We start from the raw sequence: 12744 nt of genomic DNA, 5'->3' as shown, positions 1-12744 counted from the left end.
AGAAGTAGTATTATCCCAAATCTCTGTACCTTAGACAAGAATTAGAGGAGGGGGCAAATAGGATCAGATGGTTCAAGCAAAGCCTGAAAGCTGTGCTCAGGACAACGTGCTAGGGAAGGGTGCGGGAGATGGCAAGGCCTACAAGGCAGCCTTTTGATCATCCCTTAGTCAGGATCACATACCAAGGAGAGACTGCAGGGGAGCAAAGCCACAATTTCCCCTCCTTAGGGCTGTGTGGCCTCCCAGGCATTGACACCCTCCATCTTGGCCTGCTGGGAAACAACCACCTCTGCATCCTAACATAGCGTCCCCAGCAGGGATCCTGTGAGAAATGCCAGCAGTTCTGCTCCCTGTGGCTCAATCCTCCTAAAGCACCGGCTTCTTTGGGGAAGAGCCTCCCCTTTCCCAGCAAGCAGTCAGGTGGGGGATGAGCAGCACGTCAAGGAGAAGTATTGAGTAAAACCTGGAAGGGCATGACGGTGCCATGGCTCAGCTCCCTTTTCTCATCTCAACTGTCCTCTGCTTCAAACAGGTCATGTCCCTTCAAAAGGGAATCCCTTTGTAGCTGCAATCTGCAATCTAACCAGGAGCTGAGTGTGGAGCCTTTTGATGGTTTCCACTTGGTTAGAAACCTGGGGATGCATCTGGGAACATCTGGATCAGTCTGGCACATGTTAGCTCAGAGGCTTAAGAACCTCATATAAGAAAAGGCCACATCACAAAAGTGCACTCTATTACTTTACCAAGGACTTTTTAATGAAGTATTTGTGTAGTCACCCCTCCCAATTTAATACAGTGTTTTTAATTAACATAGTATCTTATTAGAATTGATTGAGAACATTAGGATATTAGGCATACTCAGTCTAAAGCTCCATCTGGACCAATAACTTTGTCTCCCAATAGCAGCCAAGAATATTATTTGGGGAGCCTCAAAAGCGGGATTCAAAGGCAATAAATTACCTTGGGAGGTATAAATACATTGTGAACCTAGCAGCAGAAAATTCTGACACAGAGGTTCCATTTCATTATCATATCTCATTGCTGTTGATGGAAACTGTTTTTGGTCTCATCCTTTAATGAAAATCTACCCCTGCGAAACTTCACGATTCCACTTTCGAGAGGGTGAATTCTGGGGGTTAAGAAAAAATGGGGTTACGTCATTTGATTCCAGAAGGGCGCTGTGAAGCAGGTGGAGGCACAAACATAGCACATGTCTGCAACTCTTCAAAGCAGCTGTGTCTTTTCCTAAGATTTCATGGCAGTGCTCCAAAGAACCTTTTTCAAATTATTACCACAAAGCACTGCCAAGCCATTAAAAAATATGACGAAATCAGTTAACTATCAGACTTTGGAGTCACTATGGAGAGAGAAGAAAAGAGAAAATCTCACTAAAACTGAACTCAGCTTCTGGTTACTATGTGGACATGTCCACTTAGTTTTCTTGGCAATAGTATTGAAGTGGTTTACCATGGCTTTTTCCAACACTTTTTAAAAAACTTTTGAATCTAATTTAAAAACCTGGTTCTCCCTTTCAAGTATAAACCAGGTCCAAATCCATTCACTTTTTAAAAAAATCATCCGTACATAGGTAGGTGTTGCAGCTTGCTATTTATTTACAAATTCATATAGCCTACTGCAGTGATGGCTAACCTTTTTGCCGTCGCGTGCCAAAAGCGGGGGGAGCGGAGAGTCATGCGTGTGCATGCCCACACCCATAATTAAATGTGTCCCGCCCCCGCACATGCTCGTGTGACCACCACCCCTGCACTCCCCCCACTTTTGGCATGCAATGGCACAGTGGGCACAGTAGGCCTGTTTTTCGCCCTCTCCAGACTCCAGAGCCTTTCTATGAGCCTGGGGAAGGCGAAAACAGCCTTCCCCATCCCCCAGAAGGCCCTCTGGAGGCCAGTTTCCTAACTTCCTGTGGGCCCAGAAGGCCCGAAAATCAGCTGGCCGGCACGTGCATGCACACCGGAGCTGAGCTTGGGCAACGCTCGCGTGCCCACCAATTTGGCTCTGCATGCCACCTGTGGCACGTGTGCCATAGGTTCACCATCATGGGCCTACTGTAACTATCTGAACTTTCCAGGATTCACACATACACACACACACACACATGCTAGAAAAATCATATCTTATAAATCATGGGATAATATAGGAGCCGAGGTGGCGCAGTGGTTATGGTGCAGTACTGCAGCTACTTCAGCTGACTGCTAGTTCAGCAGATCAGCAGATCAAATCTCACCGCCTTAAGGTTGACTCAGCCTTCCATCCTTCCGAGGTAGGTAAAATGAGGACCCAGATTGTTGGGGGCAATATGCTATTTAGTATACTGTCTTTGGTGTAAGCCACCCAGAGTCCTCGGAGAGTGGGCAGCATAGAAATATGAAAAATAAATAAATAAATAAATAAATAAATAAATAAATAAATAAATAAATAAATAAATAAATATGCCCTATATATATGTCTGTGTTTTTCCATGTCCTATCTCCCAGATCTCATATGAAGATGTTTCCTCTGGTGTTTGTTGTGGGGGGGGGACTTCATATCTCAAGAACTTTCCTTTCCCAGGACTTGGCGTCTCTCTGCTCAGATTGTCTGGATGGCAATTGCCGTGCCAAGCACACGGTGTGCTTGGATGAAAAAGCTTTGGATCTTGAACTAACTATAAAAACAGAAGGTGCAGGGGTGGAACTAAAGAAAAAATAGTGGGAGGGGTCTATATTATAGTGAGATTAAAGAGGAGGAGGACTATGTAGAGCAGCATACATTGCCCCTCAGATACATACATATCTCAAAGCACAATCACTGAAATCAAATTTATTGTAGTTTTATAGATGGGTATATGTTAACATGGAAGGAATACTGTAAAGAATTAGATCTACATAGAAAACCAAATATTAAGTGCAATTGGTTAAATCTCCTCCCTTGTCCTCTCCATCTGTTATGACCAGCAGTGGTGTTTCCCCTTTAAGAGACTTGTTAAAAAGACATTGAGGTTTGAGTAGCTCCAGTTAAAACCAAGATTTTATTGCCTAACCTGACTCTATATTCAAATGATACACAACTGTAACACTTGTGCTATCCAAATGTAGCTCAGTTCTCTTAAGTCCCCAAGATCTTTCTGACTAAGGATGATTGCAGTGGAAGTCCACCATATCTTGAGGGCACCAGATTGGGAAAAAGGTCCACCATGGTTTACAATATCATTGAATATAAAGTACCAAGGTAGGACCTACACATCCACCAAAGAGGAAAACAAATGTTAAGCCTATTGGATCTGGATTGGAAAAATCTAAATCACCACTCCATGGTGCCAGCAGCAATTTCAATGTTTTTTAAAAATTGTATTTGTATTAGAATTTTTAAATGCAATAAAAAATATAAAGAATCAAAGGCAAGATAAGAAAGAAGAAAAGAAAATATAGCGTTAAGACTTGCACCCTTCTTACCATTGAGTGGTTATCAACATACTCTTCCCCCTCCCTCTTTTGTTTTAAACTGTTATTTATCTTTGATCTAGTGGGTGTCTGCATTTTTGCAGTCCTAGCTCTGTTAGTCCTGGGCTATGCCCAGGTTTGTTTGGTTTACTGAATAGGCTGTAACTGAATAGTATCACATAATGAGGAACACCATAAACTAAGGTTTATAAAACACATTGTGAGTTCAGACAATGATCTGTTCATACAATACTTTATAGCCTTTATATTGTGATATGTGGACCAGAGGTGGGTTTCAGCAGGTTCTGACCAGTTCTGGAGAAATGGTAGTGGAAATTTTGAGTAGTTCGGAGAACTGGTAAATACCACCTCTGACTGGTCCTGCCCCCATCTATTCTCTGCCTTCCAAGTCCCAGCTGATTGGGAGGAAATGGGGATTTTATTTATTTATTTATTTATTTATTTATTTATTTATTTATTTATTTATTTATTTATTTATTTAATTTGTATACCGCCCTTCTCCCAGAAGGGACTCAGGGCGGTGAACAGCCAAAATTAAAAAAACATACAAATGCAAAAGTTAAGATAATTAAAAGAATTAAATCACTGGCTACCCAATTTAAAACCCCAAATCCATAAAATTTAAAATCCCAATTAAAAACCATTTAGGCTAGGCCGGCTTGATGAAATAAAAACGTCTTCAGGGCTTTACGGAAAGTCCGGAGGTCCGGGATCAATCGTATTCCAGGAGGCAGCTCATTCCACAGGGCGGGTGCCCCCACAGAGAAGGCTCGCCCCCTGGGGGCCGCCAGCCGACATTGCCTGACTGACGGCACCCCGAGGAGGCCCTCTCTGTGAGAGCGTATTGGCCGGTGGGAGGTTATCGGTAGCAGCAGGCGGTCTCGCAAATACCCTGGCCCTAAGCCATGGAGCGCTTTAAAGATGAGAACCAACACCTTAAAGCGCACCCGGAAGACTACCGGGAGCCAATGCAGCTCACCCAGGAGAGGTGTTATGTGGGAGCGCCACGTCGCTCCCATAATCACCCGCGCGGCCGCATTCTGCACCAGCTGGAGCCTCCGGGTGCTCCTCAGGGGGAGCCCCATGTAGAGAGCGTTACAGTAGTAACGCAGTAACCTTCCCCTAGAGTGGGGAGGGAATGGAGATTTTATAGTATCCTTCCTCTGCCATGCCCTAGCCATGCCCACCAAGCTATGCCACGCCCACCAACCCACGCCCACAGAACCGGTAGTAAAAAAATTTGAAACCCACCACTGATGTGGACCCATGCATTAGTAAAATGAGTACCTATTGCTATGAGCTGCATATACATTTTTAAAAATCAGGGAAACAAGTATCCAGATCACCACTGCATGGAACCAAACATAGAGGTTGTATACAGTATCTCCTTGCTGCTCGCTATTGATCAGTTCGCCTTAGCAATAATATACTAACCGTAAGACTGAGCTCTCAGAACTGCAACCTAGAAAACGTTCATGTCTCAATATTTTATCAAAGCACTGAAAAACAGGTGGGTAAAGGTTTCATGAAGGTAGCTTGTTCTCAGGAGTGAGAAATTGCTGAGACAGATGGGAGGCTCATGCAATGTTCCTTATAGGCAACATTAAAAAACAACAACAATGAATACTGCCTCACAAAAAAAATAGGAGGCCTGGAAGAAGACCAGGCTATATTTATCTTCTCTGATATTTAGCATAGAAATGTTCAATCATGTCAGACCTCTATATTTTGCAGTGCTGACGCTCAAGATCAGCTTGTTTCTTCAGAGAACGCTGAGCTCTGGTTTTTCTTTGTCTCCTGACTATTACACAGGCAAAGGAAGATGCACAAAAGCCCAACACTCAAACAGGACAAGTGGAATCAATATGATGCATTGCCTAGTGCTGGTGTGGGTCACTGCAGATTTAAATTCCCATTAAGCAATGACGTCCAGTTGGTGACCAGTCATTCTCTCGGGCTAATTTACGTCACAAGGTTGTTGTGAGGATCAAAGAGAAGAAGAAGCTTGAGTTCCACAGAGGATACACCGAAATAAATGAATACACTGTCCTACAAAAGTATGAACTGGGAAAAAAATATGATGCAATCATGGTCACATCACTTCTTCCAGGGTTTCCAGTTTCCTAAGAAGGCTCTTATTTCTCTGGAGTTCATCTATACATAGATGGAGGATGCCTTGGTAGTGTTCTTTCTATGCCTTTTCTATGGAAACCAGCATTAATGTGGATGCATTGCAGCCATATTGCTTCCAATGGAACCACAATCCTAGAGACTAAGGTTCCAATCAGCCCTCGGCCATGAAGCTCAGTGGCTGATCAAGCAGGATGTTCAGGAGGATAAAATGTTGTACTATGTCCCTTGGATAAAGGAAAATATAGTAAGTAAAAGAATTTAACAAATAAAAAGAAGACAATCCTCCAAACAGCCTTAAGAGGACTGAGCACACTTAGTGACATTCCAGAGCTAATAGTCTAGAGAATGAAGATAAATTGCTGTCCAATATCCCAATAGCTGGTTTAAATCTCCGAAAATCAATGCTATAATAGAAATTAGCAACATTTGGGGGCTTATAGATCTCCGCTGCCTCCTGGAGTATATCTATTACTCTTTAATTGGGGGGGGGGCACAAGATTTTTCACTTCCTTTGGTGAAACATAGTAAGATGGTGAAAATTGATGCTGGTGGCATGGCAGCTAGATGGGAGCATTCCAGATGGGATGGAAAATACAGACTGTAACTTTTTATTGCAAATCCCATTAGATAAAATAATAATAATAATAGGAATAGCCAGCAGTGTGATTGGCCAACAGACTGTTGGTCTTCTTTTTTTATTTTTCCAAGAGAGTAGTGCCCTCTTGCTATTAGGAGACCAGGCTCCAGCAATGACTATGCAAAAACCCATCTGAAAAACAAGCTGGTTCCAGCACCAAGCTGGAAGCTTTCATGTCAGGATTTCAGCAGATGATCCTTCCTCCCATATGAGAGCATTTCTATGTCAAGGAGCTGGCTGAAATTCTTCTTGAAAGTTGAGGGGCTTTGCAAGCCTGAAAGTTCACCAAATCTGGAAGATAGTTCATCCCTTGCAATCCCTATGACTGTATTTATTTAATATTTATTATTTATTTATTAGTTTGATTTATATGCCGCCCTTTCTCCGGAGACTCAGGGCGGTTTACAATGTGTTAAGCAATAGCCTTCATACTTTTGTATATACCTGCTTAGTAGGGCTTTCCCCCCCCCCAAAGCGGTGTTCTTTTTTATACAAAGTCAGCTTATTGCCCCCACAATCTGGGTCCTCATTTTACCTATCTCGAAAGGATGAAAGGCTGAGTCAACCTTGAGCCTGATGAGATTTGAACTTGCAGTAATTGCAGGCAGCTGGTGCTATTTGGAGACTAATGATTGCTCCCCATCAACACCACCCAAACAGCTTTTAGATTTATGGTAGCCATTTGTCCAGGTTAAAGACATTGGACAAATATTGCCTTGACTACCATATTGTCCTCATGTTTAGCCTTGCATTTCCCTATAAAGTAGATATGCAAGTACTAAATTCATCTGAAAGGATATCTCAATTCTGAACTCCTCAAATAATTTATCTTTTAGAACAGAGGGACACATATTTTACCTTTAAAATACAATGATCCACTTAGGTTTGTTAAGAATATAAAAATAGAGGCCAACAGATTTTTCCAATATATGCTTCTGTTGAAAAGATCATCTTAAATTCAAGGTTGTTTCCCATTTGGAAAAGCACAAGTAAGCAAGAGCACCATTGTTTTGGCCTCAAATTTCTCTCCATCCTTGATAACCCAGTTCTTATAAATATATGAAATCCAGTCCATGATTCTTTTTCTCAATCTTGCTAAACACTATTTAAACTAAGTCTTCTAGTTAGAGAGAGAAATTATAGATTCCTAATGGCCAACGTTCAATCCTGCCTTTTAATATACTTCACAGCAGTTTTACTTTGAGATTTGCCCATAATATTCCTACCAACGGCCTCTCCTTTTTAACATTTCATTCAAGAGCATAACTGATTCTGCATTTTCTTGTTTTGGGCAATGTTCCTCTTTTTCTTGAAGACCTTGAAAGTGAAGGACTGCTGATGTTTGTTTGGCAACCTAGTCAGCTTCTGCGCATATGAAATATGGACCAACTCCATCCATAACAGATTATTTACTTCAGAGCCCTTGAAAGATGTACAATTCATAAACATTATGAACAGGCAACATGTCCGCCAATAGCAACAGAGCACATGCTGCCATTCAAGGTTACCATGAGAATGGAAGGCTGGGCAATCTAGAAGACTACAGGGCAGGCCATAGTGAGCCCTTCAGGTTCAGGAAAGGTGTTTTTCCTCCATAAATTCTCCTTGTTCATGTATCAAGTCATCCAAAGGCATTAAAGGAAATCTTGGTTGGTCTTCCAATTTGGATCATGAATGATGTATCCATGTTCCCCAAGTAGATAGTAGATAGAATTGTCTATCTGCTTGCTGGCAGTGGTCAGTATCACAAATTTCTCGAAAAGTGTAAGAGTTTTTTTAAAAAAACAAAACCAAAACCAAAACTCTTCCTCGGTGGATGCCTGGCCTTTCCAACCTATAGAAATCTATCATTCAGCAATGATGAAAAAGGGTATTGACCCATTTCTTCTCAATGCTGTTCTCAAACCCACAATCCATATTTCATACATCATCAGGAAGCCATGAGATTTCAGTCTCCCTGCTGGATCTTGGGAACTGTCTGATAGGGACTGAGTTTATCATTTATCATTCAATCTATTCATGTTGATTCTCAGTACATGAAAAAAGACCATAGGATTATACAAATTAGTATTATCATGTTATATTAACCCTTGATTTTTGCTTTTACTGTATATATTTGACTCTTTAAGATGCCACAAAACCCTTTGTTGTACTTAATTAAGAATCCATTCTTATATTGATATCCCTTTTGGAGAAGTCATGCTTCTTCATTTCCTGTACTAAAGAGACTGCACCAAATACCAGAAACCAAGGAAGCAGAATAGAAAACTCAAGAAGAATTCCATAGGATGACTCACTAAGGAGAGATTTAATCCATTTAGTTGATCAAACTACATGTCATAGATCACATCCATTCTAAATTTATATCCAGATTGGATTTACACTTCGTGAAAGATCTTGAATCATACAGTAAATAGACCGATACCTCAAGGCCTGCATTTCCTCATTAATAGACCATAATTCTACTGTTAACAGGCCACAAATACATGTAAATTCTCTGTGCTGATTTTTGGGATGTGAAGATCTATGAACTAGTGAATGTTCAAGCCAGAAAGGGTCCACAGCTAAATAACTTTGAAAGCTGAAAAAAAGAAAGGAAGGAAAGAAAAAAATGTGGGCTCCGGAAGAATTACCAGGAGATCTGAAACCCGATGATGGAAACCCAATTTAAGGCATGATAGGATAAGAGAAAGAGACTAGAATGACTGTTAGATAGATATCAGACAGGGATCAATGTGCTTGTTATTAGGAGATCTGAGAGTCTCTGAATATGTTTCAGTTAAAATTAGACCACACTGTGTAATTGTTTGAATAATTCTGATCACAGGCTAGGCAAATTGCCATCCTCCTTAAACATCTTTGAAAAGAAGCTAGTCAAGTGGCTCCACCAATAAGCTGCAGAAAAATATCAGATGCTGTTCCTTAATCTTTCATGAAGTGGTGGTGAGGAGATTGCCCAGATCAAATCCCCGAATCTTCTAATTAATTATTAAAGCCACCCTAACTCTTAAAGCTGAACTGAAAGGAAAGAAGGACAGACAATTCAATGTGCAGGGTAGGAGGAGAACTACCAAACTGGTAGTTGATGTTTTCACAACCCAGCCCCAAACTGCGTAGATCTATGATACAAAAGTTGGTATTTTTGGAAACCCTCTGAATTCCCAAACTGCTATTTCACACCCTTGGAAACAGCACTTCCTTTTTCACATCTTGTAAATACTGCATTGCAAAAAAAATTTCACAGGAAGTGTTCTCTCCCTTTCTTGTCACTGTGCATTTCCTTACTGGGACTAACTGAACAGCAGTGGCCCTTGAATGGGACTAGACTCTAGTACAACACCCAAGTGTATCTCCAATAGATCTCACCCTAACACCCTCTTGTCCTGTTCTTTGTATTTCTCTCCATCATGCCAAAAGATTACAGATACTTAATCTTTGCTCAGACATGGAACAGACAGAAATCCAGCTCTGCCAATATATAGCTTCAGCAGAAGAATACCCTTATGGAGGAAATTACAGGTGGCTACAAAAATTAAGGAGCAAATAAAGAACTGAGAGAAAGTCCAGAAAGATAAAGTGAAAAAGGAGGCAAGAATGTCAATGGATGATATCCTACTAAAGGATATCCAGGGATTGTGAGCTAGGATATAAGACTACATCATCTCATCCACTTACAGCCTTTCTCACTAACTGCTTCTTCCAGCACCACTGAGCCATTATTTTGCTGAGACAATAGTAATGGGGATATGTTGCATATTGCTTCAACATCGCTGGGTGATCCTAGAAGCAAATATAAGTAAATAGTGAGGAAACAGGCCCTCATCAAAAAGAGCCTAAGTAGACCCTATAACTGGATCAGGGGTGAAACAAAGGAGGCTATTTCCCCATTTCTTTCTCCCACTCATACACTACCCCTACTTTTCTTTATGCGAAGAAGTTCAATATGTAGTAATTTGGAAATCCCAATTTGCCCCTTCCCCCATCTATAACTCACAGTTCATTTGAATCTGAATGGGAAAAATGACAAGGAAGGAAGGAAGGAAGGAAGGAAGGAAGGAAGGAAGGAAGGAAGGAAGGAAGGAAGGAAGGAAGGAAGGCAGGCTAAGCATGGGATGGATGCCCTTCTCCCCTTCTCAGGACCTTACCAGTCCGTCCCTGGCTCATCGACTACCAGTAGTACTTTGCTGCGTCCCGACGATGTTGCAGAGCCAGCCACCCCGCCGACTTGCTCGCTGAAGGTGGCTGCTGCCGCGGCGGTCGTCTGCTTCACCGCGTTGGACAGCGACGAAAAAAAACCCCCGGCTCCGCCGCCGCCACCACCACCACCGGCTCCGGCTCCAGGGCTGGGGGCCGCCGGTGGCCTTTCAGCTGGGGAGATGCTGCCCGGCGATGGAGAGGTGGCGCTGGGCGGCGGCGGCGGTGGCTGAGGGCGCTGGAGGTCGGTCATGTAGCCGTTGGGCAGGTTGGCCATGAAGTTGCTGTCAGAGAGTCGCCTGCGCAGGTAATTCATCTCGACGAGCGGTTTGAAGTCTCAAGGGTTTTGGGTGTCCCACAGATGAGGAGGGGTCGCTATATTGGGGTACCTCTGGAGGGAAAGATGAGGGGCTCTTCCTCGGGATAATCACTGGAGGGGATTCCAACGACCTCCACCAGAAGCCCTCCTCGAGAAAAGGCTTGCCAAGTTGCCCTAGAAAGAGGAACCACCGAAAAGGCGATCCGGTCAGCCAGCCTTGGGAAGAGGATCTCTCGGGGGTCGGGTCGGGGTGGGGGGGGAAGCTTCGATCGCCGGGCGAAGTTTCTAGCACTGCTTTCCCGGGAGCAGCTTGTTGTGGGGATAGAAAGGAGATCGGCTCGCCTATCGGGGATCTGTTTCAAAAGGAGAAGGAGGACATTCGCTGTGAAGGAAGATGGAATTCGCAGATGGGAATCTTTCTAACTAGCTTCCTTTCAAAGCGCTGTTTTTCTCCCCTCCTGCTTGCCTCCTGCGGGGAGCTTCTACGGGGAAAGGGATTCCTTCTGCCCCTGCGCTTTGGAGAGAAGGAGTGGGGGAGTATTTATAGGAGGGGGGAAAAAAACAGCCTGACACGGCTCCTCGCAAATCCTGGAGTCTTCTGCAATCCTCAGCAACCAGCTCTATCTAGTCAATTGGGTCCGCCTCTGGACCCTCTTGGCAGCAATGGGAGCAACCTCTCTCCTTGCAAAGCTAATGTAGGGATACACCATTAACCAGTAAAATCAGGGGGGAAGTCAACACTTATCTCCCATCCTTCCCCCCCTCCCCAGCAGGTGAGAATGGTATAGCCTGGTACCCGACAGCACAGATGCAGAATACAAGGAGAGAAGGTGATGCTTATGATGCTATGTTCCCCTCTGGAGACGGTGCGTGTCATGGCAATGCCCATAATGCTGATGCTGTCATTGTGATTTCCAAAGGTTCATGGTATCATGAGACAAATTGGAAATCTGTTCCCAATGCTGCTTTGCATTCCATAGGAAAGGTTGGTTCAAATGCGTGCAAATCTCAAAATCAGGTGCCCTCAGAGAGGAAGCATCTTCAGGAAAATCAATAGCTTCGACTTCATCCTACCACATTCAGAGGCTCAAGGAACAGTCTCCCCAAACACCAAGATCCTAACCAATGAAGCCTGGTTGCCAATACCTTTACCCAAAAAAAAACTGAAAAAGAAGATAATGAATGTCAGTAGTATTTTAAATTTTTAAAATGTTGGGTTCCATGTCCATTATTTATGTATTCGTGTAGTGCATGAAGCATGCAAAGTAACATGAGCAAAAAGGAAGAGTTTCTTCTTTTGATCTTTCAAATTTCAAAATGGTGCAGATATATGCATTAGGCAGCTGCAGCAGCCAGTAATTTTCCAGAATGGACCCAAGCAGAAAAGATGGACAAAGTAGGAATAAGGAGTCATCATTTACACTATAAGACTAAGAGAAAGTATGAGAGCTGAGCTATATACAGACCCACTCTATAAAAGAGAAGACAATTTCTGTGCTGCAGAAATTAAAGCATGTGCCTTAGCTTTCTTTTTTGTTGTTGTTGCTTATAGTTGCATAAATAAATTTACACATGCTTTCTCTTTCCTCATAAACTGAAGATTTTTTTAAAAAAACCCAAGATGTACTGTTTTTCTTTTTACATAAAAAGATGATTTAAATTACATAGGCGGCAGCAACAAAAAGTAATTCACTACTGCTTCCAACATTTTTATTGTGCTTTAAGAGATAGGCAGAAGAAAGCTCTTTGACTGATTTGCAGTGGGTCAGAAGGTGTAATTCTGTTCTATTTGTTTGGCTATGCAGCACTATACATTTTATTTTAAATGTAAGACAAATCTGACTGCTGAAGTTAAGATAACCTAAGAGAAAATTTGGATGTGACTTTTTATTTGAAGAGATAGAACTCGTTTTTGGGGTTGGAAACAAATGGGCTAAATGTCATATTCTTTATTCAGTTTGCTGCTAAATCACTTGGTTCTAGTTATTAAATCTTCATAT

The 12744-nt window shown here is 42.5% G+C and overlaps 1 protein-coding gene across 1 annotated transcript in view; it reads right to left on the bottom strand.

The window, feature by feature from the left end:
- The window catches only part of SYN1 (synapsin I), a 113119-nt gene extending 102378 nt beyond the window's left edge, over positions 1–10741 (bottom strand). The window contains exon 1 of the mRNA XM_070935073.1: positions 10377–10741. Coding sequence (XP_070791174.1) covers positions 10377–10741 — 365 coding nt within the window. The remainder of the gene's footprint in view (positions 1–10376) is intronic.
- Between the last annotated feature and the right edge of the window lie 2003 nt (positions 10742–12744).

Source organism: Pituophis catenifer, unplaced genomic scaffold (genome assembly GCF_029215685.1).
Source record: "Pituophis catenifer annectens isolate HBS135680 unplaced genomic scaffold, rPitCat1.0.hap2 SCAF_2, whole genome shotgun sequence".
Classification (NCBI taxonomy): Eukaryota; Metazoa; Chordata; class Lepidosauria; order Squamata; family Colubridae; genus Pituophis; species Pituophis catenifer.
This window is presented reverse-complemented; position numbering and strand designations above follow the sequence as displayed.